Consider the following 18,609-nt stretch of genomic DNA (forward strand, 5'->3'; position numbering starts at 1 on the left):
AGCAGATCCGCATGAAAACACACTTACACGCCCATTTATAGAATAGCGCGAACTGTTTCTGCGCTGATCTGTAAGGGGGTGTGGCCATGGGAGAGGCATGGGCAGGTCAGGGCGCGCCCTTAAAATATGCGCAGTGTTAATAGATCTGCGCCCAACTTGCACATAGGGAGTTGCACCTAGTTTCAGTTGGTGTAAATCTTCTTGCCCAAAGTTCAGCGTGGATGACGGCGCTACACACTGTTCTATAAAGAGTGCCGATCCCAGAAGAGAATACTGTTCAGTGCTGATTTTTTCTTTGGCACCAAGTTTTGATCGTCAGTTACTGAATCTGGTCATTAATGTGGTGGTTTGATAGTACAGCAGATATTGTGGTAAAGTTAATGTTACCTGAATTGGTGTATTTATTTATTTTATTTATTCAGAGCACTTATACCCCGCTTAATACCACTTAAAGCGGCCTCAAAGCAGCTTACAATGAACTGAGGAAACAAATACAGTACAGTGTCAGTATAGAGGATAGAAGGATCAAAGGGAGAAGGGAAGGGACAGGAAAATACACTTTGGCTGTGGTCAGATCAGAGGGAGAAACAAGAACAATGAAATCGGGAAAGGTGGAAAAAGTCCAAAATGGTCCAAGTATGCTGGTAGGAAGGATGTCAGGTGATATCTAGAGACCAAGGTGAAGACTGAACCCCCTTTTGCTGCCTGAGCCAGACTCTCTGATGGTAGAGAAGGGAAGAGAACGACCGGACAGGCTGCAGAAGAAGTTGGGAGAGTCTGGTGACTCTTTTCCACAGAGCTGGTTATGTGGATCAGTTGGTATCTAATGGCATCATGGAATCCGCAATGAAGTTAACATGTTAAATTGTTTTCAATGTGTTAACTGTATAGGACACTTCTGGGGACACTTCCCAATAGCTAACACAGAGGTTTTACAGTCACTGTTGATTACTTTTGGCAGTTAACTTAGTTAAGTGCAAAATCTCACCATGCATTGTAAATAGGATCCTGTATTTCTTGTTTACCTTTTAGGAGCACCCATCCTTAAAAGATTTGTCAATGGAAACAGCCTTCATACCCTGTGTAGTAATAAGATCTTACCATATTAAGCGATCTTGTTTAACTGGCTTGGACGCTCTATTTCCTTATATCGTTTTCATTGTATCTAATCTTCTGCTAATATAATTGGAACAGCTCATGGCAATGATTAGGATTGCATAATAGCACTTTGTAATTTCATGTCCTACAATTAATACCTACAAAATATTTTCAACATATCTGAAGGCACTACATTTCATAATAAAACTGGTGACAGATATTGTTTGGTTTCTCATCTACTTCGGGACGTGCAAAATTGAAAAGCAATTCTTTGGTATGAGGAAAAGTCATCTTTTTTTACACTTATTTATTTAATAGCTTGTATTGAAAGTTGTTCCAAAGTTTTCTTAGGAGGAAAAAGAACGTTTATAATTAGAAGAAAATGTGCCTTTGTTAATGGAAATAGTTATAAAACATTTACAGTAGGTATATGTGTGTGTGTGTGCATATATATATATATATATATATATATATATATATATATATATATATACACACACAGAAAGTACAGTTATTTTAGGCTCCATCTAGGTCAAAATGTAGTAAGCCATGTGTTTAGACTATCTGCCAGATTCTATACAGTGTGACTAGCATTCTGCACAGAAATCTAATCATATTCCATAATAATGAGCGCAACTTAATTGGCTTAACAAGCTAATCAACGTTAATACCAGCACCTAACAAGCAATAATGAGCACTAACTAGCAATAATTAGAATTTACATGCACAACTCGCTAAGTGTATTCTGCAATGAACTGGGCCTAAATTCTAATGCAGGCAGTTTAAAAGGGGCGTGGTCATGGGTGGGAAAATGGGCATTTTGTGGGTTTTCAGTTACAGAATATGGCCCAGTGCATGTAAATGTATACACTGGCATTTACACCACGTTTTTGTTGGTTTAAATGGTGGTGTGTAGTTTTAGGCGCTGGAATATCAACTAAGTGTATTCTGTATACTGTGCCTAAATCTAGGTGCCACTTATAGAATACACTTAGCCAGAAATGTTTACCGTACTGATTTCTTAGGCACCTTATATAGAATCTGACCCTATATGTTGTGTTTCAGCAAACAAATTCCTAATGCAAGTGTTGAAACATTTTTTCACCTGATGCAGTAAATAAATCATATGCAAATAATCCCCCTCTGTTTACTAATCCGCCCGCTAATGTCGACACAGCCCATTCACTTTGAATGGGCTTTGTTGGCATTGCTGCTTGGCTTAGTAGATGGGGGGGGGGGGGGGGGGGAGGGGGGATGTGCAGCAAAAAATATGCACAAATATAGGAGAGCATGTTGATTACCATAGAAACTGGTGTACAGTTTACTGCATCAAGTGTAAGTCTTTGAAAAAATCTATTTTGCATAGAGATTGTGCATATAAAGGAGGGGGGGGGGGAGGGAATTCTATAAATAGCACCCAATAAATGAATGCTGGAAAAAAATTGGCAGTAAGCGCTATTCTATAAAGTGCACGTGTGTTTTATAGAATCGCGCGTAGCGCTGATTCACACATCTAACTTTGGGCACCAGACTTATGCCTGTTGAAACCTGGTGTAAATGCTGGCACCCAAGGGGCCCTTTTACAAAGCTGCTGTAAAAAGTGGCCTGCAGTAGTGTGGGCGTGTCTTTTAGGCATGCGCTGGGCCATTTTTTTTACCGTGGCTGGGAAAAAGGTAATTTTTTAATGGGTCAGGAAATTGGCCTGTGCTAATATTAAAACTAGTGTGAACTTATTTACGGCCTGAGCCTTTACCGCCACCCTTTGACCTAGTACTAAGGGCTCATGCTCTACCTATGCGGTAACCATGTGGGCGTGCTGCTGGTTACTGCCGGGAACACCACCTGTGGTAGAAAATAGAAAATTAATTTTTACCATGGGATTCGGCACATGCCAAAATCAGAATTACCACCAGGTGCCTGTGCTACCCCAGTGGTAGTGCTGATTGGGTGCATGCTACCTGCACGTTAGCCCTTCCTCCCCTTTGTAAAAGGGCCCCCAAGTTAGGTGTGCTGGGGCAGTATTCTGTAACTACACTCGTAACTTATCAGAATGTCCTGACATGTGTACACCCCTCCCATGGTCATACCTCCTTTTGGGATACGCGCTGAGTTATGTGCCCTGCCTCATAGCATAGTGTGCAGCCAAATGCACATGCAAATTTTAATGAGTGCCAACTAACATCAATAATTGCTTATTAGCACCCAATTATTGATGGTTAACAGCTCATTAACCAAATAATTTGTGCACACATCATGGCAGTGTGCCCAAATTTCAATGCCATATATAGAGAATCCAGAAGAAAATGCAAAACAGGTTATGCGTATGAAGGTATGCTCATATCTGAAATGTGAAACTTATTTTTCATGCATAAAATCTTATTGGTATAATATCTATCGAATGGGGGCTTAAGAGCAACAAGAGTGCAATCTTTCACAGCCACCACATTCATCTCCTGCCACTGTGCCCACTGCTTTGGTGACTAGATGCTCCGTCTGCAGGTCCTCCTGAAGATGGTTTGAGTCAGAACTACCCAGTCCTCCTTTCAAGTACAGAAACTTAGATTGTGAGCCCAATAGGGACAGAGAAAATACCTGTATATAATATATGTAAACCGCTTTGGTTGTGCCACAGAAAGATGGTATATCAAATGCATGACCCTTACCCCTACTCCCTACCCCTTCTTCTTTCTCATCACTCTGGTCCCCACTGTTTCCCCTTTCTCTTTCTTTTCCTTCTCCAGCTGTTTTCTAGCCCTCAGCCAATAGGAGCAGTGTAACAAGAAAAGAAGTGGTGGGTACTTCATGCTGGCATAAGAAAACAAACTGGCATAAAACCTTCACCAACACCAACCACAGAAAATGGGCTAACTCTCTACTCAGGCCAAGATCTAAACTCCCAGCTTTAGAAAACCTCAGGTTAAGCCTTTGGGTCTTGTGCTAAATCCTTGATTACCACTGAATTGAAATGAACAGTGCACTGCTTTAATATGTACAATTTTCTCATGTGCTAAACTCTTCTGTTCATGGGGGTGGCCATCTCAGCTCAGAAAACTGTATTCAGAACCAGCGTTAAGCTGTGTGCCACACCTTCAGTGCTTTATTACATCGGCCCTCCATGTTAAGTGAGGGTCAGAGAATGGAGCATGGAGCAGGCCTTGGTTGCTGTAGATTGCATTTGTTTTACTTCTGTTTCTTAAATAGCCTGGCTCTGGATATAAATGCTGCAAAGAATTCCCCTTCCCTCAGTTGCTCTCAATACTTCCTATAGTAAAACTGCTTTATTCTGGTTGTCTGCTGCCATATGTTTTTTTTTTGTTTCTCATCTTTCACACATTTTACAGTTCATCTACAAAGAAAAGCTGACACCTTCTGCCTCCACACAGTGCACTTGAGGATGTTGGTGACTGTGAAGACTGTGCCAGAAAAATCTCCTGTTCCAGCCATCTGTACATATTGAAAAGAACACACACATACAAAAGAATATCACCCATTGTTTTAACAAAGTTGGTAATAGCCACTGGCTTCATGGACAAATATGAAAAGAGCATGACAATCACGCAAATAACAGATCATTTCTTTCTGAAAATACTGCACATCTCACCGCATCACACATGTTCATGTAAAATGTATGTTTATTCTTAATACTCGATAAATTACCAAAACTGGGCAAGTCACAATTAGGCGATGTACAATTCAAATTTAAAAGAACAACAGAAAGGAACTCCATTAAAAATGGAACAGGCAGTCAATCATACTGACAGTAAAGGAGAGTAAAGAAGAGAAGAGGAAGGAAAAAGAAAAGAGGAAAACGGGATGCAGTGACTGCTCTTACTGTTTGTCTCTCAGCATTAGTTAAAAGGCACCAAATGCCATCAAAAATAAATTGGTCTTCAGGTCTGTCTTAAAGGTCTTACACGAAGATTTGGAACGCAACTCCTGGGGCAACCTATTCCATAAAGAGGGGGCTGGAAAGAAAAAAGCACTAGCTCGGGTGGATTCCCAGTGGTCTCTTGACAGGGGAGGGAGAACTATCCGGTGATCATTGAAAGAGCATAATAGACTCATGGGAACGTAAGGAATAGTAAGGTTGGACAGACAAGTGCCCTGAAGGTTAAAAGTAACACTTTAAACTGTGTCCTAAAAGAAACTGGAAGCCAATGTAGGCCTTGAAACAGTGGAGTAACGTGATCGCGGCACTTAGCACTGCACAGAAACCATGCTGCTCTACTTTGAAGGGATTGCAATCTTTGTAATATCCTGTAATAAGGTAAAATTAAGGGAATCAATATTCACAGGCACTGATCCAGGTAAAAGTCGGTGAGAGGTTTATTCAGTGGTGCCAATTGGAAAGTGCCACTGAACATTTTCTATGACCTCCTTAGCATTATCTGGATAGAGCTGGGACAGTCCATGGATGGAGCTTTGGTGCAGCCAGAGGTTTTCTGGTAAGCAAAGATATTCAGAATGCAAACCAGAGGTCTATTGAGGTCAAGTTATGAAAGCAAAAAGACTCAATAAAAAAACTGTTCTAACTTTATCTGGATAGCTATCCAGTTAGTGGTCTGAATATCGCAGCTAACCAGATAGCACAACTGGTCAATACTGATTTGGGATATATAGCAATTGGCAATATCCCTTATACCGCCACTGAATATCCGGATTTATTTTACCTGCGGCAACTGGTATTTTAAAAAATGCTGACCGCAGTGAGTTCAATATTTATTTATTAGGATGTATTTACCGCCTTTTTGAAGGAATTCACTTAAGGCAGTGTGAATATGAGGCCAAAGATTACAAAAGCTTTCCATAGTCAATAAAATAGGTGCAGGGTGTGTGTATATATTTTTGACAGCAGTGGGATTGAATGTTTGTGCATGAGTATATGAGTGTGCTAGCTGTACAGGGAATCTGGATATTGGCAGGGATGTAGCTCAGAGAAGAGGGGAGAGTGAAGTGACATAGGCTTGCAAGTGTAGGTATAAGTGATCTACAATCAGTGTCAGCTTGCAAAGATTATAAAAGTCAGAATTTTTAAATGTGTGCCAGTTCTCAGTGCCCTACTGTAACCTCCCACTGGTTCAGGCCTGTCCTGGTGAATTTACAGATTACCATTTATTGTAGTCCAAACGGCCAATTACCTCAAACCACCAGACGAAACTGAATAGTGGGGTACATTAATCTAACCACGTTCCTTTAATTCTAAACCAAAGGAAGAAAGGAAAGGATTTTGAGTCATTAACAAGACAGATGTTACAGCATTAATTGGTGTTTATTATTGGTCAGTCTGAGAATGTTTTCTCATTTAAACAAATTGTTAGTATCTTTGAACAGTTTCACTTTTTTTTTTTGTTCTTTTACAGGAACAATTAGACATTCCCCATTTGGAACAAAATGAAAACCCAAGATCAGATAAGTATTATTATTCAATTAATCTCAGTTTTTCTGTTATCTTTAACTTCAAAGAAAAAAAATATTTTTTTCTAAGGATAGTCACTGCTATTATCAGTGTCCTTTCTTTCTTTTCTAGGTGTATGAGTACATTTATCTGTAGAAGCTTTGGTCTTTCTTGAGTCTTCGCCTTGCTTTAACGGTGGGGCCCTTTAATTCATGCTTGCTTCAATAGGCACTCAGGAACCTTATCTTACTACTCTAAATTTTTAAACAACTTACAAAGAGAGTCTATCTTCCTGACTAGTTTCAGGTTACTCTTTCAAAAGGAAAAGGTTACTTGTGCCTCTCTTTAAAAAAAAAACCCCAAAAAGAACAACAATAATTGAGATTGTTAAATTAAAACACCTCTCTTGATACTGTTGTTCCTAAACTAAGAGAAGGGAATGGGATTTGATATACCATCTTTCTGTGGTTTTTGCAACTACATTCAAAGTGGTTTACATAGTATATACAGGTACTTATTTGTACCTGGGGCAATGGAGGGTTAAGTGACTTGTCCAGAATCATAAGAAGCTGCAGTGGAAATTGAACCCAGTTCCCCAGGATCAAAGCCTGTTGCACTAACCAGGGCACACAGGTGGTTTTCCAGAATAACTTCACACTCAGCTATCAAATTTTTCATACACTCCTGTGTTTTACTATTTTACCAGCTCCTATATTTATGAACCTTAAGCCCTTACGCCCAGGCCCTAAACCCAAATATAGGCGGTTGTACTAAAGAAAATAATTTTTAAAATAAATCCCTTCTTCCCAGGATTTTATTTCCACTTTTAAATGGAACTCCAGTTAACCTCTCCCATTCACAGTTAGTAAAGTATTGGGTAGCTCACCCACTGCTAAACTACTAGGCCAGTAAGCCAGAACCCTAAACCTTATAGGCCCACCTCAAAATTATAGTTCTGGAAAGAAAATAATTTATTTTTCCTACTATGACCTCACTCCCAACACAAAAATACAAATCCTGCCAGAGTTCCACACTCTTCTATTACATTCCCCTGAATGACAGAACATAGAATTATTTTTTTTTACAAGAAAATTACTTCTAAGGTGAATGGCAGTGTTCTTATAAATCCCCAATGTCAGGAATAACACATTTAAAATAATCCGACGGCCTTTTAACCCAAAAACATTCTTTCACACACAGAGCTCTCATATACGCATCTCACCTCACTGAGATCTTCAGCCCCTGCCTCTGACAACAGTCTGATCAGCCGTTGCTAGGGATGACAGAGACTCAGAGTCACCAGCTAATCTCAGGTGACCAATCAAAGCCCATTCCATAAAACTTTGAAAGTTATGGAACTAAATTGTAAAGTCCAAGGTCTCCATTTTGTTTCCATAGTAACCAATGGGAAAAAGACATTTTTACCAAAATGTCCACAAAATTCACTAAAAAGGGCCTGTTTCTCAAGAGCCCATTAAATCCCATATTCCACATTTTTTTTCATGTTTTGCTTGTCATTTATAAACATTAGCACATTTTTCTCAAAAACTAACCCCAAAGAACCATAGACGTCCCTTCCAAAAATATTCAATAAAGCCCCACATACATCCTCAAACAACTTCTATCCAAAAAAAACAAAACCAAACCCCGGAAATTTCTCGAATGCAAACTTTCTCATTTCCCCTGCAAAATGAATTTTACCAAAAAATTTTAAAGTACCACCCCACCTCAGGAGGTTATCTGGACCCCAAAAATATCTTTACATTTTAACAAAAATGAACCCCTTAGCTCTCAGCCAAACAGGACTGAAAAGGTACATTTAAAAAATAAATGAAATAAAACCTTTGGCCACCAGATCCCTTACCTTGGTCCCTGAGGTCCCTCCACCTGGCGACCACTGTCAAACTGGGTCCTGATGGACCCCCAGAGATTTCAAATCAGAAAGAATAAAAATGAATTGATCAATCATCAGCCGGTGGTAGTCAGTGTGTTTTTAAACACTGACCGTCACCGGCTAGATTAGCCCCTGATATTCAGTACCGAACTATGTATAGGCCCCGGCACTGATTATCCGGGGCTAAATGTAGCTGCACTGGCTGCTGAAGCTTATGCGGGTCCCGGCCTATATTCAGCTGAGGCCCACATAAGACAGTTATGTGGGTACCAGCTGAATATTGGCTGGGACTCGCATACCTTTGCAAAGCCATTAGCAGCCCTCCAAGCTTTCTCAGGCCCAGGGGCGTAGCCAGACACCCAATTTTGGGTGGGCCTGGGCCCAAAATGGGCGGGCAGAAGAACCTCGCCCGTCCCACAGGTGATTTGGTCTCTCCTTCTCTCGCCTGCATGCCATATGGTCTCTCAAACATCCCCTCTCTCCCGTATACCTTTTAAATTGCAGATCTTCACCAGCAGCGAGCAGCAACTAATACACACTGCTCATGTTGGCCCCACACCCTTCCCTCTGATGCAGCTTCCTGTTTACACCTAGGCAGAAATACATCAGAGGAAAGGCTGTGGGGCCGGTGCGAGCAGTATGTATGTCACTGCCCACTGCAGGTGAAGATCTGCTACTTACAAGTTGGGAGTTTTCGGCTGGTGGGGCTTGGGGATCCCTGCCAGCCACATCATAGGTATGCTGCTACTGGGTGGGCCTGAACCCAAAGTGGGTGGGCCTGGGCCCACCCAAGACCATCCTTGGCTACGCCACTGCTCAGGCCCCCTTCCATCCTTCCCCCCCCCCGAATTAGCTCCCTTCTTCCCACACCATGCAATGATCCCCCAATCCTCTGTCTTTGTAGGTCCCCCTAGGCCCATCTTCAAGCCCTGGTGGTCTAGTGAGGGCATTTGGGGCAGGACACGGTAGAGGAGAGACCCAGGGGCTGGCCAAAGGCAGCCTGTCATGCTGATGCTGATGCGTCAGCGACCTATGTAAACTTTACATGGTCATGGGGTAGTGAGAGAACTGAGGGAGCAGTGCCAGACATATGGAGAGGTGAATGGGCTGTGTCGACATTAGCGAGCGGATTAGTAAACAGAGGGGGATTATTTGCATATGATTTATTTACTGCATCAGGTGAAAAAAATGTTTCAGCACTTGCATTAGGAACTATTGGATTCAAAGCCACTCTCACTGCTTGCACATTCTCCATATTTTCTCACTTGGGAAGCTTACTAAATTGACATTTATATTGCTGTACCTATGGCTTTTTTTTCCATGACTCTTATAACATTTTGTTTCATGAATACATAGTAGTAGATGCTGTATAATTGATCTATTTATTTTATATTATCTGTGTAAATTGTATCTGTCATTATGCAGTTTATGTTTAAGCATTATTGTTGTACACTGCTTTGGACCCATTTGAGGAAATTAGCGATACGTTAAATTCCAGATTAGATTAGATTAGTTTTCTCATGCCTATGGGCAATCACATATGATATAAAACTACTTTGCTGCTGCTTCCCAAAAGAGAACAGGAGAATCCACATGAGCAGCATTTGTTTCACTATTGGATGTACTCTGTAGAAATTGTTGTTTACTTTTGCAATTTTTTTGTTACATTTGTACCCTGCACTTTCCCACTCATGGCAGGCTCAATGCAGCTTACATATTGTATACAGGTACTTATTTGTACCTGGGGCAATGGAGGGTTAAGTGACTTGCCCAGAATCACAAGGAGCTGCCTGTGCCTGAAGTGGGAATTGAACTCAGTTCCTCAGGACCAAAGTCCACCACCCTAACCACTAGGCCACTCCATCTCCATCTTATTGCCCTATCACTTCCCTACTAACACTATAAGCTGACCATAGTAACATAGTGCATGTGATGGATGCCTCTTCTGGCTTGTGCATGTGATAATCTTTGAATAACTACCTTTACTTATGGGACACAATTTTAAATGCCCAGTTGGGTATATATGCTAATCTCAACTTTGTTAAATATTTCAGACATATCCATCTATTTGTTCCCATGATATAACATCAGCAGATCCTTTCCTAAAATACCACTGGAAGTGCACACATCCTGACATGGTAAACCAAATAAATCACAAAATCCCAAATTCTTATTAATAAGTATGCAACAATAATAATCTATATATCAAGAACATACTACTGGAGTTGCTATAGTGGGAAGATTGATTCAATACGGTTCTGGGTGATCCTTATACACTGATTACTCCAATATTTTATGTAGAGATGACCTCAGAGATAATAAAACTCACCCAAACAAGACACTTAATAAGCACCCTAAAGGGTGAACGAATGTCTCAATCATAGGACTTCTCTCATATATTTTTTTATTAATGTATCAAAAGGATTTTTAACGATGAACATCCAAGTGGTACCTTAATATCCTGACATGGACATCTCAATTCCAAGCTCTATCTTCTATGTAAAAAGAGGGCTCTACAACATTGATTACGATGGCAAACAAGGATGGTTTTAGCACCAGACACATAAAACCTAATCATGTTTGGCACTCTTATTTCCATGTGAATAGCATATGCAATATACAGGTCACTATGGATGCGAACAGTGGAAAATATTGACTCTCCAGGGAAAACAGTGGCTAACAAAAGAATTATATTGCCTGCGGTCAGGGACTGAGGGTGAAATTTCCTCTGAAGGTCACAAGTCCCTTGTATGGGGTCAATTTATCATTGTCTGGATGTGATTAGATTTATGCAGTGGCGTTCCTAGGGGGGGAGATGGGTGCGGTCCGCCCCGGGTGCACGCCGCTGGGGGGGGGGGGGTGCCGCGCGCGCCTGTCCTCCATTCGTTCCATGCTTCTTCTCTGCCCTGGAACAGGTTACTTCCTGTTCTGGGGCAGAGAAGAAGCATGGAACGAACAGAGGGCAGACGTGCGCGGCACCCCCCCAGCGGCGTGTAACCGGGGGTGGGTTCCTTCGCGGGGGGTCCTTTTGCAGGGGGGGGCCGTGCTGCATCCGGGGGGGGGGGGCGCTGCACCCGGGGGGCGGGGCACATCGGCAATCCGCCCCGGGTGTCAGCACCCCTAGGAACGCCACTGAATTTATGAAACAATTTTAACAACACATAAAAAGAAAAGCTAATTTCTTTAATAGACAAGTCTTCTGTGTGTGGTTTACATTTCAAATCAGTATGCATATCCAGTAAGGAGCGTGTACATAAATCAGGATACGTTTCTGAACTTTGTGTGAAGCCAAGTTTGGATTTTGCAGGGCCTATATCCAGAAATCATGACAGGACTCCTCTTTCTGTCTTTTCTTTTGTTTTCATTTTTAAATACATTAATGGAAAACAAGGCTACTATTCAACTGTCCGTTATCAACTCGTGCAGATTTCCTCATTTCTTCCTTAAATTGACCTTACTTGTCATAGGGCATTTGTTGACCAACTTTAAGAGATGCACAAAGCTTGGAGTTTTTTTTCTAGTGTGACCTCGTAATAAAGTGAACCCCCCCTACCCCCACCCTAGGAGGATGAGTTCCTAAAGGCACCAGAAAACACAATAAAAATGATGGGAGGAGAAGTAATGAAACTTTGGGATACTGTGAGCATGTATTACACAAGAGCGAGGAATGACACACAGTGAAACAAGGTGGACACAAACGAAAGAGATGTGCACCATTTATTAGCAAACATAAGAAGGTTCCTACATACATCAGCAGTGACTTTTCTCAAGAGCTGACATTATTGTGAATCATGAAAGATGAAGGAGGCAGCACATTTCCTGGTTCTAGCCCATAACTGCACACCACCAATCATTAACCTGCTAGTCTGCTCTAGTTTAAAGCTGCTGCTCACAGGTGCTTCCTGGGACCAGTCTTTATCCTTTCAGCCACATCATTCTGTTAACTCATTTCAAATGGTTCTTGTGCCACTGGGTTTTAGCTGTATACATATATCAAGGAGCAAAACAAGCACTATAGAATACTAAGTGTTAGGTTCCCCAATAACACCCTGAAAGGTTGTTATCTGTGTACACTCCACAATGTGACTTGTGAATAGGAGTCAAACCATTACAGTTAACAGCAAAACACCAGTGTCTAAATGTATACAGTACTAAAAATGCGCAGTCTTATCTGGTGTTTTAAGATCACACATATGGACTTGAAGTGAGTGAAAGGATTGATCCATTGCTTTTACATAGTCAAAATAGTTTGCACATAGATATGACAGTACATTTAACTTCCTGTTCCTATGTCCCATAATCCTATCTGATTTGACGTTCTCTTTCATTTCTTTTTTTCCGTTCTGGTGCTCGGATGGGTCCTAGTCCTCCTCCTCACCTCCCTCGGGTATAAACACACTTACAGTGAAATCGTTCGTCTCAGTGCCATACTTGTTCTTCACCCGAATGCTATATCTGCCAGAGTCACCCGTGTGCACTGCTGTGACTGTGAAGGTGGCATGCTTTCCACTTTCAATATTTAGGATGCAGTGGTCATCGCCAACCAGAAGCTTTTCGTTCTTTAACCAGGTAACCTCAGGAAGAGGGTCTCCCCCAAGGTTGCAGGTAAGGTTAAGTGACTATAAGAAGAAACAGAATAAAAAAAATTATAAGATGAGTCACAAGGTGCTAAGAGGTAGGTAGGTAGTCAAAGAGGGTGCAACACCTGATTTTGGAATCCTAAATTTTGGGCTCAATATAGGTGCCTACATCCTAAAACTGAAGTTCTACCATGGGGGTAATTCTATAAAGTGGGCACTAACATACACACATAAATGACAAAATTCAACTTAAGTGCAATTCTGTAAATACACAGGTATCTTATATGCAGCATATCTGACAGAAGAGCATGCACGTAGAAGAAGTCTGGGTGGAGCATGGATGGCATTCACTCTTACACGTGTAATTTCTAGAATACTATAAGTTACAGGCATTTAGTTATGAGTAAATTCACCAGCTCTATGGCTGCACAAGTATGCATATACCCAGTTACACTAGTATTCTATAAAGAAAAGTAGTGGGCTACATTCCTTTATAGAGTAGGCACTACCTAGGCACCCTGTTGTAGAATTGCCCTCTACATGCACTGGGATGCCCCATCTCTCCCACATTAAAAAAGTACAAGCCAGGGAGATCCCCCCCCCCCCCAGAGCCCCCAGCAGCCCACATCCCTCTCATGTTAACAACAGCATGTGACTGAGGGATTCCTACCAGCTCCCCAGCACTCTACCTGCCTCTGACACTAAAAATGTAAGCAGGGAAGAAATATTATGCAGTGACCTCCTGAGCTTGTGCTTACAATTGATTAAACAGTGGCTATGACATTCACTGGAAGGGTTAACTTTGAAACTGCCGGCCTAACTTGTGTATCAAATATGCGCAAAAGTTACACTAATTTGTAAAGGCAAAATCACATGCATGCTTTCCCTAAGAAAACTATCCCACAAAACACCCACATATTATGCAGAACATTTTCAAGAAAATTTATCTGGCTATTTTTTAAAAACCAAAGTTACACACATAAGGCCAAATCCTACTTCAGTTCTGCCCCAGAAATGCCTCCAACTCACGTGGGTAAAACTGTGTGCAAAATGGTATGTTCCACATATAGGGACTCTTACTAAAGTGTGGTAAATTTTGCACTTACTGCACATTAACAGCAAAAATTAATGTGTGATAAATGCAAACCTGTGTGGTAAATGCAGGGCATGTGCCTTACATTTGCTCTGCATATACTGCACAGGGCAACAATGCACAGGCACTGCGCTACATGCCTGGGCCGATAGTGCAGGCCACCCATGCATATAATATAGCCCCAGTGCTAACTGTTAAAATGATAGTTGTCTAGGGTATCAACACCAGTTCCTGGTTCCCCCCATAATCAATACCCCTATCCCCAACCAAGCACTCCAAGGCCCCTGATCTGATCTTCCAACCCCCATCCAAGCTCCCATTCTGATCCCCCCTCCACCCGCCATGATCAGGCATGCAAAGTCACACACATTTAGGCCCCTTCTCCAGCTCACATGCTTAAGGGGCCCAAATTCGTGTACTGGGTCTCTCCAGGGCTGGCGTAAGCTGTAATTCTCTTCTCTGCTTTCCTTTCTGCTTTCTTGGCAATGTCAGCAATAGCAGGCTGATTCAAAAAGTCCTGGGGACTTTCCTTCAGCCATGTCCCACCCTTGAGGAAAAAAGAAGTTGCTACAGAAAGGGCTGAAGGAAGGTCCCTGGGATTGGTTGAAGCAACCTGCTGTTGCTGATACTGCCGGCACTGCCAAGAAAGCAGAAAGGAAAGAAGAGGAAGGAAAGGAGAGGTACAGAATTGTGGGAGGGTGGGGGTGGGAGGCCAAAGAGGGAAAGAGATGCTGCATCAGATGGGGGCAAGATGGGAGATTGGTGCTGCAGCAGTGGGGGAGCAAAGAGGGAGCGAGGTGTTTCATCAGAGTGAGCAAAGAGGTAGGAGTTGCTGCATGGGGGTGCAAGGAGGGAGAGAGATGCTGCATCGGGGGGGGGGGGGCAAGGAGGGAGAGAGGTGCTGCATCAGGGAGCAATGAGGGAGAGAGGTGCTACATCAGAGTGAGCAAGGAGGGGGAGAGGTGATGAATCAGGGGGCAAAGAGGGAGAGAGGTGCTGCATCAGGGTGAGCAAGGAGGGAGAGAGATGATGCATCAGGGGGCAAGGAGGAAGAGAGGTACATCATTGGCAGGGGTAAGGAGGGACAGAGGGACTGCATCGGGGGGGGGGGGGGAACAAGAAGGCAGAGAGATGCATTGGGGGCAAGGAGGGAGAGAGGTTCTGCATGGGAGGGCAAGAAGGGAGATTGGTGCTGAATTAGGGAGCAAGGAGGGAGACAGGTACTGGACAGGAGGTCAAGTAGAGAAGAGAGAGATCCAATGAGGGGGTTGAGGAAGAATGAGGGTGTGGATAGGGAAAGAGGTGCTGGACTTTGGAGGGTGGGAGGAGAAGGACAAGGAAAGAAAGAGGTGCCAGGACCTGTGGGGAAAGAAGGAAGAGGGAGAGATGCTGTTCCTGCAAAGGGAAGAGAAAGAAACACTTGCTGGACCCCTGGGTGGGGGGAGAAAAGGCAAGAGAGAGGGAGAGATGCCGGCCAAGAGAGGGAGAGAGGAGGGAAGGAAGAGAGAGAGAGAGAGAGAGAGAGAGAGAGAGAGAGAGAGAGAGAGAGAGAGAGATACTGGCACATGGGATGAGGGGCAAATAGGGACACAGAACAGTTATGGTGGAAGAGGCAAGAATAGGGACGCAGAGATGGGAGATGCTCAACAAAGCGGGAAGACGCTGAATCAGATAGATAGGGATGCAAAGATAAGATGGATGGTGGACATGGAAAGAAAAGAAGTGCCAAATGGACAAGAAGCCTCTGGCAAGACAGTTAAGAGAAGAAAGAGGAAAGCAGAAACCAGAGACTAGGACCAACGCACTAAGAAAAATAAAATGACTAGACAACAAAGGTAGAAAAACTAATTTTGATTTCTATTTATTGATTGGAATATGACAGTTTTTGGAATGTGCATCTGCCAGAACTAGTTATAGACATGGCTGGGGCCCACGAGAAAAACCTCACTCACTGGCCTTCAATCTCCAGCATTGTGGTGGTAAATCTCCAGCTTTGGGATGGGCCACCTTTGGCATCTCTATGTGATCACAGACCCATTCCATTTGCTCCCCCAATGTGGCCTGACACCTCTGATTCCTCCAACAACCCAAATACTTCCAATTTTCTCCTTATATGGAAGGATGTCCCTAGTGGCAGTAACTGCGAGACTACTACCAGGGATTATCAGCAGCATTTTGGATTCTGGCACAGTCTTGGGCGGGAGCAGAGGGGCATCATTCCTGCTCAGAAACACTGGACCACTATTGCTAACCCCCAGGAGGGGTCAGGGTGGGAGGAGGAATGGACACTGGAGGTAGGGCTGACCTTTATCACAAGGTGGGTGTGGATCGGGGTGTGGGAGGTTATAACTTGAGGGAATTGGAAGTGTCTCTTTGTGTGGTGTGTTGTGCTGTGTTTGGGAGGGATCAGAGTTGTTAGGCTGTGCCAATAGGGGGATCAGAGGTAAGACTAGACATACATTGAGATTGTGAGGTGGCAGACTTAGGAGTAATATCAGGAAATTCTTTTCCACAAAGAGGATGGTCGATGCATGGAATGCCCTCCTGAGGGAGGTGGTAGAGACAAAACTGGTGATAGAATTCAAAAGGACATGAGAAGAACACAGAGGATCCCTAATTGGAAAATGGATGGTATAGAAAACAAAAATTAAATGACTGCATGTGTGTTGATGTGTTGAGTGGTGATTAGATGGCAACACTGGCTGTGAAAGACTAAGGCCAGTGCCGGGCAGACTTCTATGGTCTGTGTCGCAAATATGCCAAGACAGTTTAGGATGGGATGGAGAGAGCTTCAACGGGAACTCCGGCAGTTGGAACATGAGGACAGTGCTGGGTGGACTTCTATGGTCTGTGTTCCGTATATGACAAGACAGATTGATATAGGTTGTAGTGGGTTTCGATGACAACACCTGTAGTTGGAACGTAAGGACAGTGCTGGGTGGAGTTCTATAGTCTATGTCCCAGAAATACCAAAGAAAAACCATGAACAAGTATTTATACCACATTCATTGTTGGTTTAATCATGAATTGATAACAAATGTGACTGATTGGGCAGTCTGGATAGATTGTTCAGGTCTTTATCTGCTGTCACCTACTGTGTTACTATGTAGTGACTGAAATACTGCCCTTTACGTGCCTTCTAGCTGCCTAAAACTAGATGGCTCTCATAGAATTACCTCCATAGCATATATGTATAAGCACCAAAAGTCAATGATTGTACATATAATTTACAGATGGAAGTGCTGATATTTGGCACCTTTTGATATAACCTGTACGTATATTGGGGGCATCGACATATATTAGTATGTTCAGTGGCACCTACTAAATGTTGAGCAGCGCTGAATATATGAGTAATATGAAACATCTAGATTAGACAATTACAAATTAATCCCTCCATATCCTGTTGAAAATTGAACTTGTGCTATTTGATCCTTTTTTTGCCACCCACACAAACAGCAGGTACATTGTGCTTTTAGAGCATATACGACAGTGAGATTTGGTTGGCATGTATGGTTAGGCATTGAAATTGGGGGGGGGGGGGGGGGTTGTTTTTTTGTTTGTTACATTTGTATTCTGTGCTTTCCCACTCATGGCAGGCTCAATGCGGCTTACATGGGGCAATGGAGGATTAAGTGACTTGCCCAGAGTCACAAGGAGCTGCCTGTGCCTGAAGTGGGAATCGAACTCAGTTCCTCAGTTCCCCAGGACCAAAGTCCACCACCCTAACCACTAGGCCACTCCCCCTCCACTGTTCCTTGATACAGCTGCTTGTCGGCAAAACATGACTTGTGTCGGTCGGACTGATGAGATCCTCCGCAGCCGACATTATAAAGTTAAGTCACATATTATAAGTACAAATAATACATTGTTGAACTTTGAAGACTGAAAGAAGGAAAGATTGTTTTATAACATGAATGTTGTTTTCACTATGAAGTTATGTTAAAGCACAATTAATAAGGACCAGTGATGACATTAGGTGATTTCATACGGTATAAAGATAAAAACCGTCTGATCCCCACACCGAGGTCCATAAAACTTTTTCTTGATCATTCTATATACAAGCTTGTCTTTTGATACTGATAACTTAGGGCATATACTGCATGCAAACTAATGTTGAAAACAAAACTACCCAGGTAGTTAATCTTTGAAAATCAACCACAAAATACATCTGGTAAAAGAAACTGAGCACTTTGTAGTTATGTGTGCCCCTCAAAATTGCCGCATAAGGCCAGATTCTATATATAACACCTAAAAAATCCACACGGTAAAGATTTCTGGCTAAGAGTATCCTATAAGCGGCACCTAGATTTAGGCATGGTATATAGAATACGCTTAGGTTGAAATCCTAGTGCCTAAGACTATGCACGTCCATTTAGGGCAACCAAAACGTGGCCTAAATCCCTGCACATAGATTTATGCACACTGGGCCATATTCTATAACTGCGTGCATAAATTTTGGAATGCCCACGAAACAGCCATTTCCCTACCTACGCCCCTTTTGAACTGCACGCATTAGAATATAGGCGCAGTTCATTACATAATACGCATG

At 42.6% G+C, this 18,609-nt stretch overlaps 1 protein-coding gene across 1 annotated transcript in view; it reads right to left on the reverse strand.

Moving 5' to 3' along the window:
- Nucleotides 1-12,086: 12,086 nt before the first annotated feature.
- Nucleotides 12,087-18,609, reverse strand: part of MYOM1 (myomesin 1) — a 277,203-nt gene continuing 270,680 nt past the window's right edge. The window contains exon 37 of the mRNA XM_030213070.1: nucleotides 12,087-13,006. Coding sequence (XP_030068930.1) covers nucleotides 12,749-13,006 — 258 coding nt within the window. The 3' untranslated portion in view covers nucleotides 12,087-12,748. The remainder of the gene's footprint in view (nucleotides 13,007-18,609) is intronic.

This window comes from Microcaecilia unicolor, chromosome 1, assembly GCF_901765095.1.
Source record: "Microcaecilia unicolor chromosome 1, aMicUni1.1, whole genome shotgun sequence".
In the NCBI taxonomy this organism is placed as follows: domain Eukaryota; kingdom Metazoa; phylum Chordata; class Amphibia; order Gymnophiona; family Siphonopidae; genus Microcaecilia; species Microcaecilia unicolor.